The sequence below is a fragment of the Podarcis bocagei genome (genome assembly GCF_964188305.1).
Source record: "Podarcis bocagei genome assembly, chromosome: 14".
Lineage (NCBI taxonomy): Eukaryota > Metazoa > Chordata > Lepidosauria > Squamata > Lacertidae > Podarcis > Podarcis bocagei.
The window spans coordinates 47,037,296-47,056,578 of NC_138139.1; the positions used below are offsets into that span (position 1 = coordinate 47,037,296).

General features: G+C 43.1%; 1 protein-coding gene across 3 annotated transcripts in view; it reads right to left on the bottom strand.

Moving 5' to 3' along the window:
- LOC308572889 (multidrug resistance-associated protein 1-like) overlaps positions 1 to 16,201 on the bottom strand; it is a 74,742-nt gene extending 58,541 nt beyond the window's left edge. For all 3 annotated transcript variants that reach the window (XM_081169376.1, XM_081169375.1, XM_081169374.1), the window contains exon 1: positions 16,107 to 16,201. In XM_081169376.1, the coding sequence (XP_081025502.1) occupies positions 16,107 to 16,157 (51 nt within the window). In that variant the 5' untranslated portion in view covers positions 16,158 to 16,201. The remainder of the gene's footprint in view (positions 1 to 16,106) is intronic.
- Between the last annotated feature and the right edge of the window lie 3,082 nt (positions 16,202 to 19,283).

A 19,283-nucleotide genomic window follows, 5' to 3' on the forward strand; every position in this document is an offset into this window, starting at 1 on the left:
ACCTGACATTCAGAAGACATCTTAAGGCGGCCCTATTCAGGGAAGCTTTTAATGTATGATATTTTAGTGTTTTTTGGTTTCTGTGGAAGCCGCCCAGAGTGGCTGGGGAAACCCAGCCAGATGGGCGGGGTACAAATAATAAATTATTATTATTATTATTATTATTATTATTATTATTATTATTATTATTATTATTATTATTACAAAGTACCTTGCGGCTTTTGTTAAATCTGCACTGCATGGTTGGTGCTGCGCTCACAAGCCTTCCAGCCTGATCCCAAGAACGCATACACTGAAATAAATCCCATCGTGTTCAACAGGACTTAAAAGCGTGTATAGAATTTCACTCCCCTAACCGCATGTCTTTTGCAGCGAAGGCTTCTTGGCTATTGCTAACCCACGCCTACAGCATTCCTTGCAGGATTTGTGATGCAACACAGAGCTTACGTTACAGAGCATATCAACACTTAGCTTTAAGAATGTTGGTTCTGTTGTGTACCAATTTCACCCTCTTGCCATCAAGCTCCCCCCGCCCCTTGCCCTGTTGGGAAAAGGAAATCCTGGTCTGAACAAAAACTCCAGATATCAAGTAGAGAATAAAACAAGTTTGTCCAGCCAAGTTCAACTCAGATTCACTGAAGTCAACAGACCTAAGTTAACCATGTTCATCGGGTCCACTGGGTAGGACTAAGATAGGATACAACCCATTAAAAATAATAAGTTTATACCCGACCCCGTCACTCAGCAACCTGCTTAGAATTCATCCACGGGGAGATTAAGCCCAGAATGTGAGCTCCCTTCTCACAGAATAAGCACGCCCCAGCTTACGTGATTGCAGCAAGTATATATAAGAGGGGAGGGGGAACCCAAAGACTTTGTTAAATGAGGAAGCGGGGGAAGATTTTTAAAGACAGGAATGCTCAGAGCTAAAAGAAGGAAAATGCAGGTCAAATGCAAGGGACTATATTTGCACAATGGGGCAACGGAAAGATAAGAGAGGGGAAGCCGTTTTTGCATGACCTGAATCTGCACTCCTTTGTTGACAGCTCTGCAGATGTTAAGAGGAGCCTCTGGAAAGTAGAGGAGGGGTGAAGGCATGACAGCTCACATTTTATTTGGTGGTGGGTGACCCTGGGTGAACCCGGCGCTGAGTGAAGCCTCACATAACCTTCCCAGGGGCTGAATATAGCAAGGCATCTTTCAACCCCAGCCTATGCCTGACGTTTGAGCACCTGCCTTTTCAATCTGGGAAGCTTATTGAGCCTGCAAAAGGATGCACATACACCCACCAGATCTTACTTTAAAAATTAACGTAAGGAAGACGAGGCAGGTGCCCTTCCTGCCTTTTCCTGTGCCCTCCAGAGATACTGAAGCTTTCGCACCACTTCCGCTAGCATTATCAGTACTTCAGCCTTTCAGGGCAGTTGCACGCACTGTCAATCCTGCAATAATCCGGTAACTCACACCGCATTTAAAGGATGAGCTTAGGGTCAACACCTGCTTATTCATCCCTTGGAAAGGCACCCAAAAACAGCAGCAGTCTGGTTGCAACAGACTAATAATAATAATGATGATGATGATGATGATGATTTATTTATACTCTGCCCATCTAGCTGGGTTTCCCCAGCCACTCTGAGCAGCTTCCAACAGAATATTAAAATACAATAGTCTATTAAACATTAAAAGCTTCCCTAAACAGGGCTGCCTTCAGATGTCTTCAGGTGGCAGAAGCTTTCAAGGGCTAGTACAAAGATGGGCTAGTACAAGGTGTTGCTGGACCGCAGCTCCCATCATCACTGGCCATTGGCTAAGCTGGCTGGGGCTGATGGGAGCTGAAGTGCAGCAACATCTAGAGGGCACATTGGCTACCCATGGTCCATGAGTATTGGGCATGTTGGCTGGGTTGATGAGAGTTGGAGCAGACTAGAGCCTCAGTCCATGAACATTTTGTTTATGGGGTGTTAGGGGAGGGGTAGTACCTCTGGTGGGGGGACGACACGTTGTGCTCCTTCTGGAGTACTCTGTCCATCTTTGGTCCCCACCCTGCACTTGGCTCTCGCAACAGCAGCCACGTTCCGGGAAATGGCTTTGACTGGCCAGCTAAACCAGGGGAGGGGTCCCAATGGGTCTCAAACTCTCAGTGAGTTAGGCACTTCCCCTGCGTGCAAAGACAGGCTCCAGTGGATTGAGCAGACAAGACCAACGGTCAAGAAGGCAGTTTCTGCACGTGATCTAGCGCAGTGGTTCTCAACCTTGCGTCCCCAGATGTTTTTGGCCTACAACTCCCATGATCCCTAGCTCACAGGACCAGTGGTCAGGGATGATGGGAGTTGTAGGCCAAAAACATCTGGGGACCCAAAGTTGAGAAAGGCTGATCTAGCGGGAAGTGAGGGGCACATGGAGCTCGTCAACCTGGGAAGCCCATTTCTCTGCTCTGCTGCTTCAGACTGAGGTTCATGGCAGGGGAAATCACATTATCATGGAGATGACAGTTGTAGACTAGCTTTCTCAACAAGCTGATTATCTACATAAAGGGAATTTTCTTCACATGGAAGCATCCAGCCACACAAACTCCCACTTGCAGCCTGAAGCGATAACTGCCCAGAAACAGACTTGCCACCTTATCTGCTGCTTGTGCAAGCATGGCCTTAATTAACTAGTGCCAGTGCTTTGCTAGGCACTAATGTTTTTATCTGGCATACAAAGCAGATTATTCAAGTGGGATGAGCTTGGTATATTTCTCTCCAACTCTGACGTTGTGAACTATTAGAATACCACAACCTGGGATGGATCCCGGGAGCGAAACAAACACCGGCTCTTAAAGCAGGTCCCTTCTGACCCCTGTTATATTTGGGGGGAGCAGAAGCAACAAGTAACAGGTGGGTGACTTGCGGAAAGGTTCCTCAAGGAAGAATCCTCAGCTGAACAGAGTCATCTTAAAGGTCATCTGAGGGCACATCCAAAAAACTTTGACCACCTTGAGAAAACCATACACACCTCCCCACCAACTTCTTCCACAGGTATTTTCTATGACTTAACTGTGCAATGAGATGCAATGCATCGAAAATGAAATTACTGCAATATGCTGCTACTTCACGGCAGGGTGTGCCATCCCTATGGCAAACACTGCCGCCCCCTCCCTGAAAAAATCCTGCAGGTAATTACAGCCACCGGCAATTCAACCAGGTCTTCTGCAAAGAAAACGCCTGGAAAATCTATCTCCGCAAATCAATGAACATCTGCTGCATGCATTTTACCTCAAACAGCACCTCAAAACAACCTTTGCCACTGTTATTTTGCTTTTACACTGGTTAACTACACACAGAAGTTTGCTGTGTTCCTAGCACCAAACTGAAAGATCCTGGCAATCTGCAGCTTTAACTAAAGGAAATAGGAAAGAGCAAGCAAGTTGCTACAAAGAAGCTCAAAAAGATGAGCAATGTCGGGTGAAAATTCCAAGCCAAAATGGTGGACAAAGCAAAGCTGCCGGTTCCGAGTTCAAAACGCTTAACAGCCAATTAATATTACTGTTCACCCGTCCACAAAAGTGTGCACCAATGGAGACCGCAACAGGTATTTCTAGAATTTTAATCCTTTGAAGACAACTATAACCCGAATTAGTAAACTACATTTTTTTTTTTTTTGCATATCAGACACTGGACACAGAAAAGTCACTATCAGAAAGCCTGCATGTATGTACTTTGCAGCAACCATCAACTACGTAGGCAAACATTATTATCTGATCCGATCCAGCCAGATCTGTTTCTGCAAGGTTATTAGGACATATTAACAGAGCAACTCACTTATCTCAGAATAAGAGCAATCACACTGTTATCTGCATTGTGCATCATTAAGCCCTGCAGTTACATTATAAAACAGATTTGAAATCAGCCTGCCCAATTCAGAAGCACAAGGGAATTCGCTTACTGGAAGAAACAAGTAAAAGAAATTGTGAAAAGCAGTCTGAAGGCACATGATCCAGCCACTACGCTGAAGCTAAGCAACTGAGTTTGGCTCAGTATCTCAACAGACCCCTTGGGGCCCCTTGTAAATGCTGCACTGAGTTCCACAGGCCGAAATAATACCGGCAATAAAATAAAAGCAACAGGCACAAGATTCAGAGGAAATTCATGGATGTGTCAGTAATAAAGATACTGACACATTGGCTGTACAGGTAAGTAGAAAACCATTTATTAAGTGAGCACAGTTCCTCTCTTCTGAGCAGAACGGAAATTCTACAAAGTGTCCTGATTTATGGCACCTCTTGGGAAAGGAAAAATGCGAAATACCTAGAGAAAGGGTCATGGTGTACTGGAGTTGTGAACCCAAGAGTGAGCTAGTTGTAAAACCAAGCAACTGATGAAACAACAGCTTGTTGTAAGGGCAAGATTTCCTGGGTGTATTAAAGGCATGTGGGGGGGGGGGGACTCCACAAAACAAAAACTAAGTTGAAAGAATGAGGACAATAAGCTTGACTCAAATGTAACTTATAGCAGAGTTGCCTCTACAGTGGTACCTCGGGTTAAGAACTTAATTCATTCCGGAGGTCCGTACTTAATCTGAAACTGTTCTTAACCTGAAACACCGCTTTAGCTAATGGGGCCTCCTGCTGCCGCTGCGCCGCCGCTGCACGATTTCTGTTCTCATCCTGACGCAAAGTTCTTAACCTGAGGTACTATTTCTGGGTTAGCGGAGTCTGTGACCTGAAGTGTCTGTAACCTGAAGCGTCTGTAACCCAACATACCACGGTACTGTGTGTAAAGGTAAAGGGTAAAGGGACTCCTGACCATTAGGTCCAGTCGCGGACGACTATGGGGTTGCGGCGCTCATCTCGCTTTACTGGCCGAGGGAGCCGGCGTACAGCTTCCAGGTCATGTGGCCAGCATGACTAGGCCTCTTCTGGCGAACCAGAGCAGTGCACGGAAACGCCATTTACCTTCCTGCCAGAGCGGTACCTAATTATCTACTTGCACTTTGACGTGCTTTCGAACTACTAGGTTGGCAGAAGCGGAGACCGAGCAACGGGAGCTGACCCTGTTGTGGGGATTTGAACCGCCAACCTTCTGATCGGCAAGCCCTAGGCTCAGTGGTTTAACCCACAGCGCCCCCCGCGCCACACTACTGTGTGTAGTGCCACATATTAAAAGCACTGGCCTTTTCAAACAATGCCTTTTTCCCCACCGCTCTCGTTTCCCCTCCTGCAAACGGCATTCACGGGGAGAGCACCAGATCAGCAGCCCAAAAACACACGGGAAATGTCCAGATCAGCTTTGACAGCGGTGCTATTGACTAGCCAGAGTCAGAAGGCTACAGTGCCCACCAGCAGGCAGCGAAGGCACCCTCTCAGCATTTAAAGCCCAAAGAGAAGCGGTAGTCCTCAAACAAATTGCTCCAGCGTTGGTCACACAAATGCAGAGTAAACAGATTTTCTTTCCCATTCTATTTCAGCGGGTTACTGGAACAAACTGCAGCCCTTTAAACAGCGGTCTCTTTTTCAGGGATGTCAAGCAAGGCAAGAGGCCCACCTTTTCCTTTCAACAGCGGTGCAAAAGGTAGAATTTTGCTATGCGCAGTTTCTCGTGGCAGGAAGAGATGTTTCCTGCACGACTTCAAAAAGCAGAACAGCCTTGTCCTAAACAGAGTTAGCCCAAGCATTTTTATGTCACAGTAATAATAATAATAATTATTTTTTAAGTACTGTGCAGTAACAGTTCCAAACTTTAGTTCTCCTTGCACAGCATTCATCATAATCATGAGTCATGAATATCTGCGGAAAAAAGCACTGACTAAGCCATGGAAACAAACAAAAAGATGAGTTGGGTAGAAAGTCTGTTGCTGCATGGAAGAAGGAGTCATGGGAAGATCAGGGAAAAAACTTGCTTCTATCTTTAAATTAACTGAAGTTTACCACTGTATCCAAACCCAGACAAATGTGGCAATTCTTTAGTATGTTTGAGTGAAACCAGCTAACAACAAACCATAGTTAAGATTAACCACAGTTTAGGGTTCAGACAAAACACTAAACTGCTGCTTACTGAAAATGGAAGCAAAAGCTTCCGATCTCTCCTTGTGGGGCGGAGGCAGAAAAGCACACAAAAGTTCAGCACCTTATCTGAATATAAGTGGCACAGTTGTAAAGAGGGTGCTAAATCCACAAAAAAGCAGAGACATCACCTTGCCAACAAAAGTCCGTATAGTTAAAGCCATGGTTTTCCCAGCAGTGATGTATGGAAGTGAGAGCTGGACCATAAAGAAGGCTGATTGCCGAAGAATAGATGCTTTTGAATTATGGTGCTGGAGGAGACTCTTGAGAGTCCCATGGACTGCAAGAAGATCAAACGCATCCATTCTGAAGGAAATCAGCCCTGAGTGCTCACTGGAAGGACAGATCGTGAAGCTGAGGCTCCAATACTTTGGCCACCTCATGAGAAGAGAAGACTCCCTGGAAAAGACCCTGATGTTGGGAAAGATGGAGGGCACAAGGAGAAGGGAGGACAGAGGACAAGATGGCTGGATAGTGTTCTTGAAGCTACCAACATGAGTTTGACCAAACTGTGGGAGGCAGTGGAAGACAGGAGTGCCTGGCGTGCTCTGATCCATGGGGTCACGAAGAGTTGGACACGACTAAATGATTAAACAGCAACAAACAAATCCACAAAAAGAGCTGTTCTGGGTTGAACCAAGGCCTACATCCCAGTCCTAAAGTGGCTGATCAGATGCCTCACAAGCAATATGTGCCTCGTGCTCACACTTTGGGGAAAAGGAGGTTCAAATGCAACCATGGCTCTCTGCCTATATGAGAAACCTGTTCAACTACTGAAGCTTGCAAGGCTTACCAGAGAAGGGGTAATGGTTAGAGTATTAAGAGTACAACCAGGGAGAACCTGATCTCCACTCAGCCATGAAACACACCAGGTGACCTTGGACCAATCTCTTGTCTCTTAGTCCTACCTGAGCAGGGTACAAATAAGATAAAATGCAGAGGAGTTTTCGTATGCATCCCCATGATCTCCTCGAACGAAGGGCAGCATAAATATAACTAACAATACCAGGGAGAAGCGAAGAGGGTATCCTTGAGGAGTAAAAATATTCTCTAGCAGAGACACATAGGAGCTGATCCGTTAAATGTTTTCTCCAGGAATTTGGCAGTTTCAACAAAAGCAAAAGCTCTAGAGATGGATGGTCCAGCCCACAAGGCCTGTTTGGGCGGCCCTTGGCAACATTCAAAGAAAAACATCTTAAAGCCTTAAAATTATATTTTGTGTGTGTGCGTCACTGATTGATTGATTGATTTTATTTCCATGTCACTTTTCATTCATGTGAACCACAAACTGGCTTACAAACAATAAACGATAACCTAATATAAAATCAAATACAACATAAACCATATAGAATAATTAAGAAATCACCAGTAAAACGATTACAATCTATAAGACACTATTTACAAAACAGCTCGAAAAAAAGCTGAATGGCATAATTACAATAAAAAATTACAATAAAAGTCATATTATAGGATTCACAGCATTCTTAATCTATAAAGCAGCATTAAAAGCTTTAACAAACAGCAACCAAAAGTAAACTAAGCACTGTTGAATTCATACAAACACGTTCCCCATCCTCATGACTCATAATCTTCCACACTGTTCAGGTCTTCAAAAAATCAACAACACATATACATAATGCCTGCAGCAGCAGTTCCCTTCTGCAGGCTCCTAGGGCTAGAGGGTGGGGCAAGGCAGGTAGAAAAAGCCATTGCCTGAATCACAGAATTGTAGAATTGGAAGGGACCCTCAGGAGCATCTAGTCCAACCCCCTGAAATGCAGGAATATGTAGCTGTCCCATGCGGGGATTGAACCGGCCACCCCGGTGTTATCAGCACCACGCTCTAACAAACCTAGCTATCGCAGCTATGTGGCCAGCATAACTTCTCTCTCCCCTTACCATCTGTTTGTGTATTAATTCTGTTTAATATTTTTAAAAATTCATATATTTAAATATATTGTGTATATTAAATGTATTATGAACCCTTTTAATTTATGATGGGGAAATTAATTAAGCGTGTGGCTCAAGAGCTCTGTGTTGAATAACTCTTGTGGCCCACTTGGTATGAAAAGTTGGACTGCCCTGTTCTAGAGAAATGGCACATTCGCTCCAATTAATCATCTTTCTCGCCATAAATAAATCACAGTCATAACTACTGTTCAGCCTCCAACATACTTGCATAACTTATAATAATCCTATATGCCTGGCACATATCCCCATATGCATATTAACTTTCAGTATTATTAAAGAAGAGGTGTTTATTGATTTAACCATTGGCCCTATTCCCAATCCCAGCAGTTCAGCTATAATTTCCAAAACTGTGATGGCAACCCATGCTACGTGGGGAGATAATCTGGTAGGAAGGGAAAAGCACTAAGGGGCTTGAGTTTTTTGCAACTCAAATTTGTTTCAGTTGAGCCTGTTTAGGTGAATTATCCGTTTGCACTGGGAACTCAGGCTGTTACAATCAGCCTCACAGCTCCATTCCTAAAGAGAAAAAGGACAAAGCCATTCTTTTTTCAATCATTACTAGAACGACTACAAGTTAGCAGGCAAAACAGCAGAATCAGAAAACAGTAATTGCTCCTTTAATTAAGGCCACCAAGGCAGGACTTAAATGGAACTGGGTAAAGGTTTTGGCTTTCTTGTCAAACTCTGGAAAAAAGCCAAAAACAGAAGCGAGACAGAGAGTGCATGATGTTCAATCAATTACTACAGTATAAGGAAAGGAACATCCACACATATTGAAAACTAGACACACTGGACTTTGCATACTGCACCGATGGAAACTTTTGCTAAAAACTGTAAGAAAGGAAACTTAGCAGGGAGTTAGCATGACCTTCAACAAACAATAAACTCCCTTTCTTTCTGCCCACAGCCAACTCAGTGTTGAAAGGCTTCTTCCAATGACTGCATTCTTGAAACATCTAGGCCTTCATGTGTTTTGGGAATCAATGTTAGAGACATGGTCTTACACCTGAAACAGTTAACTTGTGTGGAAGACTAAGAATTCTCCATCTGCAGATAGGCCCACCTTCCCCGTCTCTGCAAGAGTCACCCGTCTGAAGGATGCTTTCTAACCAGATGGAGGCAATCTGAAATCAGCAATTGCTACGGAGAGGCAACAGGTAGCCTCCACGGAGAACAGGTCGTTTCGCTGTCTGCGTCAGCAGTGACTGAATTATGCAAACACAGGGGATGTAGGCTGGAGGAAGAATTACCCTTCCCAGATGGAGGCACACAGAAAGGAAGACCAGAGCAGTGAGTCACACAGAGGCACAGCAGGCAGTCCCCTCTGTCTATGAATACTTTGGGCTCTTGGCACGCTAATAGTTACCCTTAGCAGTGCTTTCTTCTGGGGGGACGCAGGGGTACACATACCACTAAACATTTTGTGAATGTTTGGCCTCATTGAGGGGCAGTATTTCCATATGAGTAGGAAAATGAAAGCACCCCTAAACATTTTTTTTTAAAAAAAAGCACGGACCGTGAGGCTGAGGAAGATGGCACAACTTGTTTCACACCATGCCCATCTAAATGGCTTAAGTAGGCCTATATTTTCTAGTCTAGACTGCATAATACTGCAGCTCTACAGTGGAACTAGGAACCCACAAATTCCCGCCAAAATCAAAGCAGGTACAGGAATGCAAACAGCAAATTACTAGTGGGGAGCAGCGTTATAAATTCCCCAGGCGCCAGGCCAACTTATACCTGGGTTACTGCTGCTGCAATGGAAAGTATAGGCACTGTTTCCCCCTCAATGAAATTTCTTTTTCTTATTTATTTCATTTCTATTACGCTTTGTATTTTAAAGGAAAAAATCCTAAAGAGGTTTACAACATGTTAAAACATCAAAGGAAAGAATCCAGAATACAGTCATACCTTGGTTCTCGAACAGAATCCGTTCCAGGAGTCCGTTCAACTCACAGAACCATTCGAAAACCAAGGCGCGGCTTCCTGCAGTCAATTGGAAGCCACGCTGGATGCTCGGCTTCCGAAAATTGTTCAAAAACCAGAACGCTCACTTCCAGTTTTCGGTCATCCGGGAGCCAAAACATACAAGTTCCAAGGCGTTTTGCAACCAAGGTACAACTGTAAAACAAATTCAAGCTTCCAGGAAAATATTTCAGATCCTTCTCCAAGTGACATTTTGTTTTCCCCACATCTATTTACCTGCTTAATTTACAGAGCTGCCTCATAGCAGAAGTATTCTAGAAAGCATTGCACAAACACCCCTTACCACTTTTGTTTAGCTGCACACAATTGGAATCTGATTTAAGGCATGCTTCCCTCCAGTAATACCAACACTGCCATCGCAAGCAAGGCAGAACACACAAGAAGTGCCTTCTAGGAAAATCTGAGTCTCCACAGGGAACCTCCCTTTCAACAAGTCTCCGCTGCAACTTTGGCTTGTGCAATAACTATTTCCCAGCCGGTGGGTCCAGTTATCAAGGCGTTCCAACCTTCAGAAGTCCTTCATTAGTCACAAACCTTCGGCCAAAATAGCAAGCTACAACTTATCCTGACTTTACAAGGGCAGCTAAGTGAGACTTCAAAGCCACTGGTTCTTTACCCAGTCAGGAAAGCAAGAACCTATTTATTGGCTTAGCAATTGCAAGCACCTCAGGGCAGGGACGCACCCCCATGAACACACACACACACATGGGGCACTGTGATCCCAGTAAGTCAGGCCTCTCTCCTTTCTTGTTGCAAATGGTGCTCTGAACGCTCATTCAGCCAACAGCGACAGATCACTTATATATAGAGTCTTCTGTGCAATTTTCAGATGTAGGTAGACAGCAAGTGGTAAATCATAATATTTGCATGAGAGAGAGGAACCCCATTGTATACACCCTTGCACAAGTCTGAGGACAGACAAACCAGTTACCTAAGCAGTAACCCACAGTATTGGGCATATTCTCAAATTCCCTTATGACCAGGGTGGATCTGATTTAAATCAAATCGATTTAAATCACGATTTAAATCACTAGTCAGTAAGACTTGATTTAAATCATATTTTTTTACAGAAAGACATTCCTGCTGGTATAATCTTAATATTTACAACCAGATGAAGGTTTCATTTTTGGAATAATAAATTTTCAGAGTAGTTTTTACAGTTATATCAAAAATTACTGATTTGGTTATACTATTAGAAATGCATAGACAGATCAGTATGAAATTATTGTGAGGTTTAATAAGTTAACTGTTTATATTTGGACAACTTTTCTGCTGTACCTTATTAGAAGGAGAAAAATAATCATTTCCTTAATAACAATTTAAACCATTTATTTAACTCAAACAATAACATTATAGCATATGCATCCATGTTTGTTAACTGATGTGGTTAAACTTTTAAAAACAAAACAAAACAAAACACCCTACTTAAGCTGAGTTTCAGCACACATGAAAAACTTAAAACAAATTCTTATTTCCTGATAAATAGCCTTTGGACTATAATATAACTTAAACAGAAAACTATCTTTAGAAATATTTTTTCCTCCAAAAACATTTTATTTTGAAAATCCAATTTAAATAATAAAAAAATGATTTAAATAAAAAAAATCCATTTTTTATTTTAAAAAAAATCATTGATTTTTATCCCCCCTGCTTATGACCATTATTAAAATTTCAGCATGGAGGAAGTTTTTACACAAGGTAAAAAAAAGGAAAGTGGCTGACAGAGATGCCCATTTTAATCACTCTCTCAAATTTCCCACCAATATCTTACTAACAGCTGAATACTTTTTTTGTTCTTGCTTAAGCATAAAAATGGTAGCCCCCAAGGGTAAGCTATAAAATGTTGTATTTAACTCCTTTATATCCCAAATTTCCCATTAAAAAATATTCCATCAAAGTAATTTAAATCTCATGCAGGGTATCAGATTATAAAACACCCACAAAAGTCTGACGCAAGAACAGTACAAACAGCAAAGGGAGGAAAAACAGACATCGAGCCAACCTCTGGAGGCGTGAAAAAGCAGGAATCTTTGCCAACAGATGCTTTAATGGATCTATAAAACATCAGGCAATCAATTTACTGCCATGTCCCAGGGGGGAGTTTCATAAACAGGGTGCTGCCACACAGGGCAAGGCTCCACTCTGGTAACTTAACCCAGCCTTCCCCAATGATTTGAACTTTTTAGTCTAAAACATCTGGAAGGAACCAGGTTGACGAAAGCTAACTTGATCTCTTGCAAAGAATGGATGTGTGCACTTGGGGAAAGGCTTCAGAAGCTGATCTAAAGGAGCAGGCAGGTTGACACACCCAGCTTTACATCAGATCAAATGGGTGCATGCAAATTAGTGCCAGGCTTCCTGGTGGTGCAAGGCTGCTTTTTCACACAGTGCAATTAATGTATAGCAGTTACAGAGCCACACAAGTGCGTGCGAGAGGTGCCTCTGCCCCAATTCCAAAGTTAGACCAAGTCTTCTCCAACATGGCACCTGCCAGTGGTTTTGGCCTACAACTCCCATCAGCCCCAGACAACATGGCCAATGGGAAAGGATGAGAGCGGTAGTTGAACGACACCTGGAGGGCATTAGGTTCGGGAGGGCTAAACTAGAAGCTGATGCATGCAGCCGATACCGGTGACTGGGGACAATGGGGATTGTAGGCCAAAATTATCCAGAGTTTGGGAACAGCTGCTTTAGACAGTGGAGGGAAACGGTCAGTGCTAAGGGAGGGGGCTCTGTATATATGAGGTGCCGGATTGAACACCTGGATTTTCCAGTTCTGTTTTTTAAAGAAGGATCAAACGGCACATTATGGGATACTTCTTTTCAGGTTTTCCCTGGCCCATAAGATAGGACTCTGTTTCGTGTGTCTGAATCTTCTGAATTTCTGTTTTACTTCCTTTTCATACTGTTACTTACTGGTTTTAGGCTGCATTTTTTGTTTCAATTACAGAGTTTTGTTATTTTAGACTGTACATTACTTAGAGGTTCAGAAAATTATTTTTTCGCTCATTTTTTTCATGCAATTTATATACTGCTTGCTTGTTTAAAAAAATAACCCTCAAACAGCTTACAAAAATTATGCAGCATAAATGCTTTTAAGCAAATAAGGCCCCCTTTATTTAATAATAAAGTCACTTTATTAATGTACAATACACGAATGACAAGAACCAGGTAAAACCAACTACCGCCTACTTTCACTGGTTACGAAATTCTAAAGAGAAAGTCATGATGAGACATAATTTCTCCATGCAAACTTTCACCGAACTGGAATCATGCCACTTCACTTCACATACCTGCATCACTCAAGAGCATTAAGACTCATTATTGCAGTACGGAGCAGAAAAGTAAAAGTACCGTATTTTTCGCTCTATAAGACGCACCAGACCATAAGACGCACCTAGTTTTTGGAGGAGGAAAACAAGAAAAAAATATTCTGAATCCCAGAAGCCAGAACAGCAAGAGGGATCGCTGCGCAGTGAAAGCAGCAATCCCTCTTGCTGTTCTGGCTTCTGGGATAGCTGCGCAGTCTGCATTCACTCCATAAGACGCACACACATTTCCCATTACTTTTTAGGAGGGAAAAAGTGAGTCTTAAAGAGCAAAAAATACGGTATTTGCCCCCAAGTGTCAGATTCTCTCTAAAACACATGTGCCAACAAATATACCGTATGTTAGAAATAAAGAAACTTCCACTAAGAATGCAAACCTACACGTCTATTCAGACAAAAGTCTGAGTTCATAGAGTTCAATGTGGTTTATTTCTTGTTAAGGGTACACAAGATTGCAGCCTAAGTAGCTTCTGCACACAGAAATTAAATCCAAAGGAACAGATGCAGAAGTCAGCAAAAACACGTTTTTGTTTTTTAGAAAAGCAACAGGAGTTAAGACAGCAGCACTTACCACTTCCTTGCCCTGTACTCCAATATTACAATCTCTTAGGTGTGGGCCTGTTATATAAGCTGTTGGTGCACACAGTTGTGTGTGTGTGTGTGTGTGTGTGTGTGTGTGTGTGTGTGTGTAACATATTACATCGCTTCGTAACAAAGACAACCCTAACCACATTAAGGATAGAAGCCACTTCAGAACAAGAAAAAGGAATTGGAATGCAAAACAAGTTCAGGGTGTCTTCTGAAGTTTTGCAAGAGGGTAAAACATGCCGTCTGAAACACACAGCTTCCATGTGACGTGTTAAACATGACACCAGCACAAAAGCAAACACTTCTACAAAAGATGAACCAGAGATTAGCCACAATAGCAACTGCCAGCGGCCAGTCCCAGGAAAGCAGATCCAACAGATATTTTTAAAAAACAGACATGTTGCAAAGGCTTCTCCCTTTTTCTGCTTTATGAAAACCGTTCCACGTTTAGAAGCAGGCCAGGGGAACACCTGAGGATCCTGAATGAGAGCAGGCAAAAGCAGAGCGGGTGCAAACCTGATTTCTTTGCTCCAGGTTGCATTCAGTGAGCAGTTGGCAACATCATAGAATTGTAGAGTTGGAAGGGGCCATGAGGGTCATGTAGTCCAACCCCTGCAATGCAGGGATCTTGGAATGAGTTTAACACAGTCTATTCATGGCAATGAAGGGAGATGGGGGACTGCTGACTGTTCTAATGCAATTTTAAACATAATTTGTTAAGCCCACTTATATCATAGAATCATAGAGTTGGAAGAGACCACAAGGGCCATCGAGTCCAACCCCCTGCCAAGCAGGAAACACCATCAGAACACTCCTGACATACGGTTGTCAAGCCTCTGCTTAAAGACCTCCAAAGTAGGAGACTCCACCACACTGCTTGGCAGCAAATTCCACTGTCGAACAGCTCTTACTGTCAGGAAGTTCTTCCTAATGTTTAGGTGGAATCTTCTTTCTTGTAGTTTGGATCCATTGCTCCGTGTCCGCTTCTCTGGAGCAGCAGAAAACAACCTTTCTCCCTCCTCCATGTGACATCCTTTTATATATTTGAACATGGCTATCATATCACCCCTTAACCTCCTCTTCTCCAGGCTAATATGAAAGACTATGATCCCATGCACACGCACCTGGGAGTAAGCCTCACTGAGCTCTATGGGACTTGCTTCCAAGTAAACATGTACAGTGTGTGTAAATTACAGACTAAAGCAGGCAGCAGAAAAACAGTAATGGAGCCCAAAATGCACACACATGACTCAGAAGCATATGCAACTGTCCCAGGTTAATGAGTGTGAAGTGTGGCTGTCTAGCAGTGCAAATCCTAAATATGCTTACTCATGAGCAGGCCCTGCTGTGTGCTCAATGGGGAGTTACTCCCCTAGTCAGGGTATGAACATCCCAAGTCCAGCATCCCATTTACCACAGGGATCAACTAGAAACCCCAACAGCCCATAAGTAGGACATAATTGCAACTGGCCTTCTGTAACCCAAGAGACTAAAATTCAGACGTTTGGCGCCTCCTCTGAGCCTTGAAGCTGCACAGCCACCATTATGGCTAGCAGCCATTGGCAGCTTTATCCCCCTGCGAATTTTTCCAATCCCCATTTGCCACAGCTTGTGGCAGGGAGTTCCACAGTTGAACTGTGCACCTGAGCAAAAGAAGTGGATCATCTCCCAAATCTTTATTGGCCTGTTCAATCTGCATACCGCCTTTCCTCTGTAGGTCTTGGGGGCAGTTCACAGCTGCCAGGATAAAGACCTCCTTTTCCCCAGAGCATGCACAGAGTTCACACACAAAAAATCACCTCTCTCCAAACATTGCAGCTTTTCCTCCTCGCTGCTGCTTGACTTTAAAGACACACACCCCACCAATAAAATAAAAATTTATCAGGAAAAAAAGAAACAAAAAACCCTGCACCTTTTCCAAGCTCTGTAATGAACAAATGAAAAATAAAGCCGGGGGAGGGAGAGATGCAAAGAGAAAGGGGAAGATATGGGGGGTCGGTGTCTTTGTCCTCACCCTCCCAGTTCCCCCACTGAATCCCAGTTGCTGAGGCTGGAGGCGGCGCACACAAAGGGGCTTTGCCTCGCCGCTGCCAGGCAAGGCGGGACCCCCCCCTCCCGCCCCACAAAGCCCGGCCTCCGGGTCCGGGGCTGCTGCCCCATCTCTCCCCCACCCCACCCCACCCTCTCACCCATAAGGGCTCGGAGCCGGCCGGGCCCCTGCAAAGCCGCTGGACGTCCATGGCGGGCGTCGGCGTCGGCGCTTGCCCAGGCTGGCCGGCGAAAGCTCTGCGCGGCTTCGAGGGAAAGGAAGCGTCTGCCGGGGAGGAGGAGCCGCCGGCCGAGCCGGGCCGGCGCTGATTGGGCGGAGCGGTCGGGGGCGGCGAGGGAGAGGCCCCCCCCCTCCGGCGCGGGAGGAGCCGCCTCAGAGCCGCGGCCTAGGCGCGCCCCCCTCCTCCTCCCCGGCCCTCGCCCGCCTCTCTGCCCGCGAGGCGAGACCGGGAGGGCCGGGGGAGGAGGCCGCGTAGCGGGCCACGGGCGCCTTGCTCAGAGTAGGCCCCCTGGGCTGCAGCAGGCCCCGTTGGTTTCGGCCGGGGTCTGCTCTTGGATAGGGGCCCGTCTGCACAGTGCGGTGGAAGCGCGACGGTGCCGCTTTAAGCAGTCATGGCTTCTATATATATATACTATTTATAAATAATATTCTGTCTCTCGATATCCTATAGGCGCTATCTAATTGAATTATTTGCTTTCCTGAATATATAAATTTGTGTGTGTATATGTATGTGTAATAATTCAATAATAATAGGCGTCTAATTGAATTATTTGCTTTATTGAATATATAAATTTGTGTGTGTGTATGTGTGTATATGTATGTGTAATAATAATAATAGGCGTCTAATTGAATTATTTGCTTTACTGAATATATAAGTGTGTGTGTGTGTATGTGTGTATATGTATGTGTAATAATAATAATAGGCGTCTAATTGAATTATTTGCTTTACTGAATATATAAATGTGTGTGTGTGTATGTGTGTATATGTATGTGTAATAATAATAATAGGCGTCTAATTGAATTATTTGCTTTACTGAATATATAAATTTGTGTGTGTGTATATGTATGTGTAATAATAATAATAGGCGTCTAATTGAATTATTTGCTTTACTGAATATATAAATTTGTGTGTGTGTATGTGTGTATATGTATGTGTAATAATAATAATAGGCGTCTAATTGAATTATTTGCTTTACTGAATATATAAATTTGTGTGTGTGTATATGTATGTGTAATAATAATAATAGGCGTCTAATTGAATTATTTGCTTTACTGAATATATAAATTTGTGTGTGTGTATGTGTGTATATGTATGTGTAATAATAATAATAGGCGTCTAATTGAATTATTTGCTTTACTGAATATATAAATTTGTGTGTGTGTATATGTATGTGTAATAATAATAATAGGCGTCTAATTGAATTATTTGCTTTACTGAATATATAAATGTGTGTGTACATATGTGTGTGTAATAATTCAATAATAATAATAGGCACAGTCTAATGGAATTATTTGCTTTACTGAATATATAAATGTGTGTGTGTATATATGTGTGTGTATAATAATTCAATAATAATAATAATACAATTAGCGCCTATATGATATGAGCGACAGACTAATTTGGCTGCGATAATAAGGACATTTTGCCCATGGTATGATTATTTCCCATCTAGTCATTTTGACATGTCAGCCCCCTGTTTGCAAAATTGTAACAATTCCAAAATACAGACACACTTGGCTAGACTGGATTGGATAGACTGCCTTCAGCTGTGCTGGAAGGTCGGTTTCAAAAAATCCCACCACGAAAGCATTTATGTCCATGTGGAGATGGCAGTATTGAATCAGTAGTTCGTGTGCTTCTAGCCTGCACTCTTTATAAAGATTTGAGGTTCTTGCCCCTCTACTATCCATACCAGGTTGCTCAACCATAGCTGTGTCCTTTCTTCCAGCAGATCAAGATAATCAGGTGACAGCAAAAAAAACTGCAAACATTTTAGCAGGGACAATTAGAAGTTCTATTATTTGATTATTGATGTAACCGTCCAGAATGTATTTTGTATAGTTAAGTTTTTGCCTCTATCTTCAGTACATTTTATTTTATTGGCTGATGCAATATTTCAGTCTCTACCTCTTGTCCCCCAATAAAGCTCAACAACTTTTTGAAATATGGCAACCCTACACAAACATATATATGCACATGATATATACATTTATCAGCCACATATATCAGTGTCTATAGCCTCAGCAGGCACCTGCAACCTTCCAAAAATTTGACTTCGCCCGCAGGGTCACACTCCTCCAGTGTCTCCTGAGACAGATGTAAACCGTGTATACACGCACATACATATGTATATGTATACAGTCACTGTAAAGAGAAAGTACTCCCGCTTTGAATTCTGTGGTTTTACATATTGAGGACGTAATAACTATCTGTTGCTTAGCAGGTCTTAGAATTAGGTAAATACAACCTCAGATGAACAGCAGGGTGGAAAGAAGAAATTAAGTCACTGCACCAAAAGCCTGTCTAAAAGCTAATACAGTGGTGCCTCGGGTTAAGTACTTAATTCGTTCCGGAGGTCCGAACTTAACCTGAAACTGTTCTTAACCTGAAGCACCACTTTAGCTAATGGGGCCTCCTGCTGCCGCCGCACCACCAGAGCACGATTTCTGTTCTCATCCTGAAGCAAAGTTCTTAACCTGAAGCACTATTTCTGGGTTAGCGGAGTCTGTAACCTGAAGCGTATGTAACCCAAGGTACCACTGTACTGGCCAAACCACACCATCATTATGATCTTCACTTCCCTATCTCCACCCCTTTTGTAATCTTTTAAGATTAGAACTCAATAAACACAGTAATAGGAGGTTGGTAAACTGTTCTGAAAAGAGATATATAAATGCTTTGGAAATTAATGTAATATTAAAACAGCATAATGCCTAATAAAGGTTTGATTGAATACAAAAAATTAAAACAGTTTCAGGCTGCAACCCAAAATACATTTTTCTGCAGGCAGCCCAATGAATGCAGAGCTAGACTTCTGAGGAACGATGCTGAGAGATTTGCATTTTAAAGCAGCAATTCCACCCACACTGGCTTGGAACAAATAACTTCCACTGACACCATAGGGCTTTCTGAGTTAACAGGCACAGAGTAATAAAGAAATTATTTTATTGGTTTATGGCACCATTACATTGCTCACACGCCCCCATATGTCAATTGCAAATAATGGTTGCACTTCCTTTCCTTATCGTTGTTCTGCTTTCTACAGTAGCATTAATTTCCAACCCCTCTTTTATACATGTTTTGATCCATTCTTTG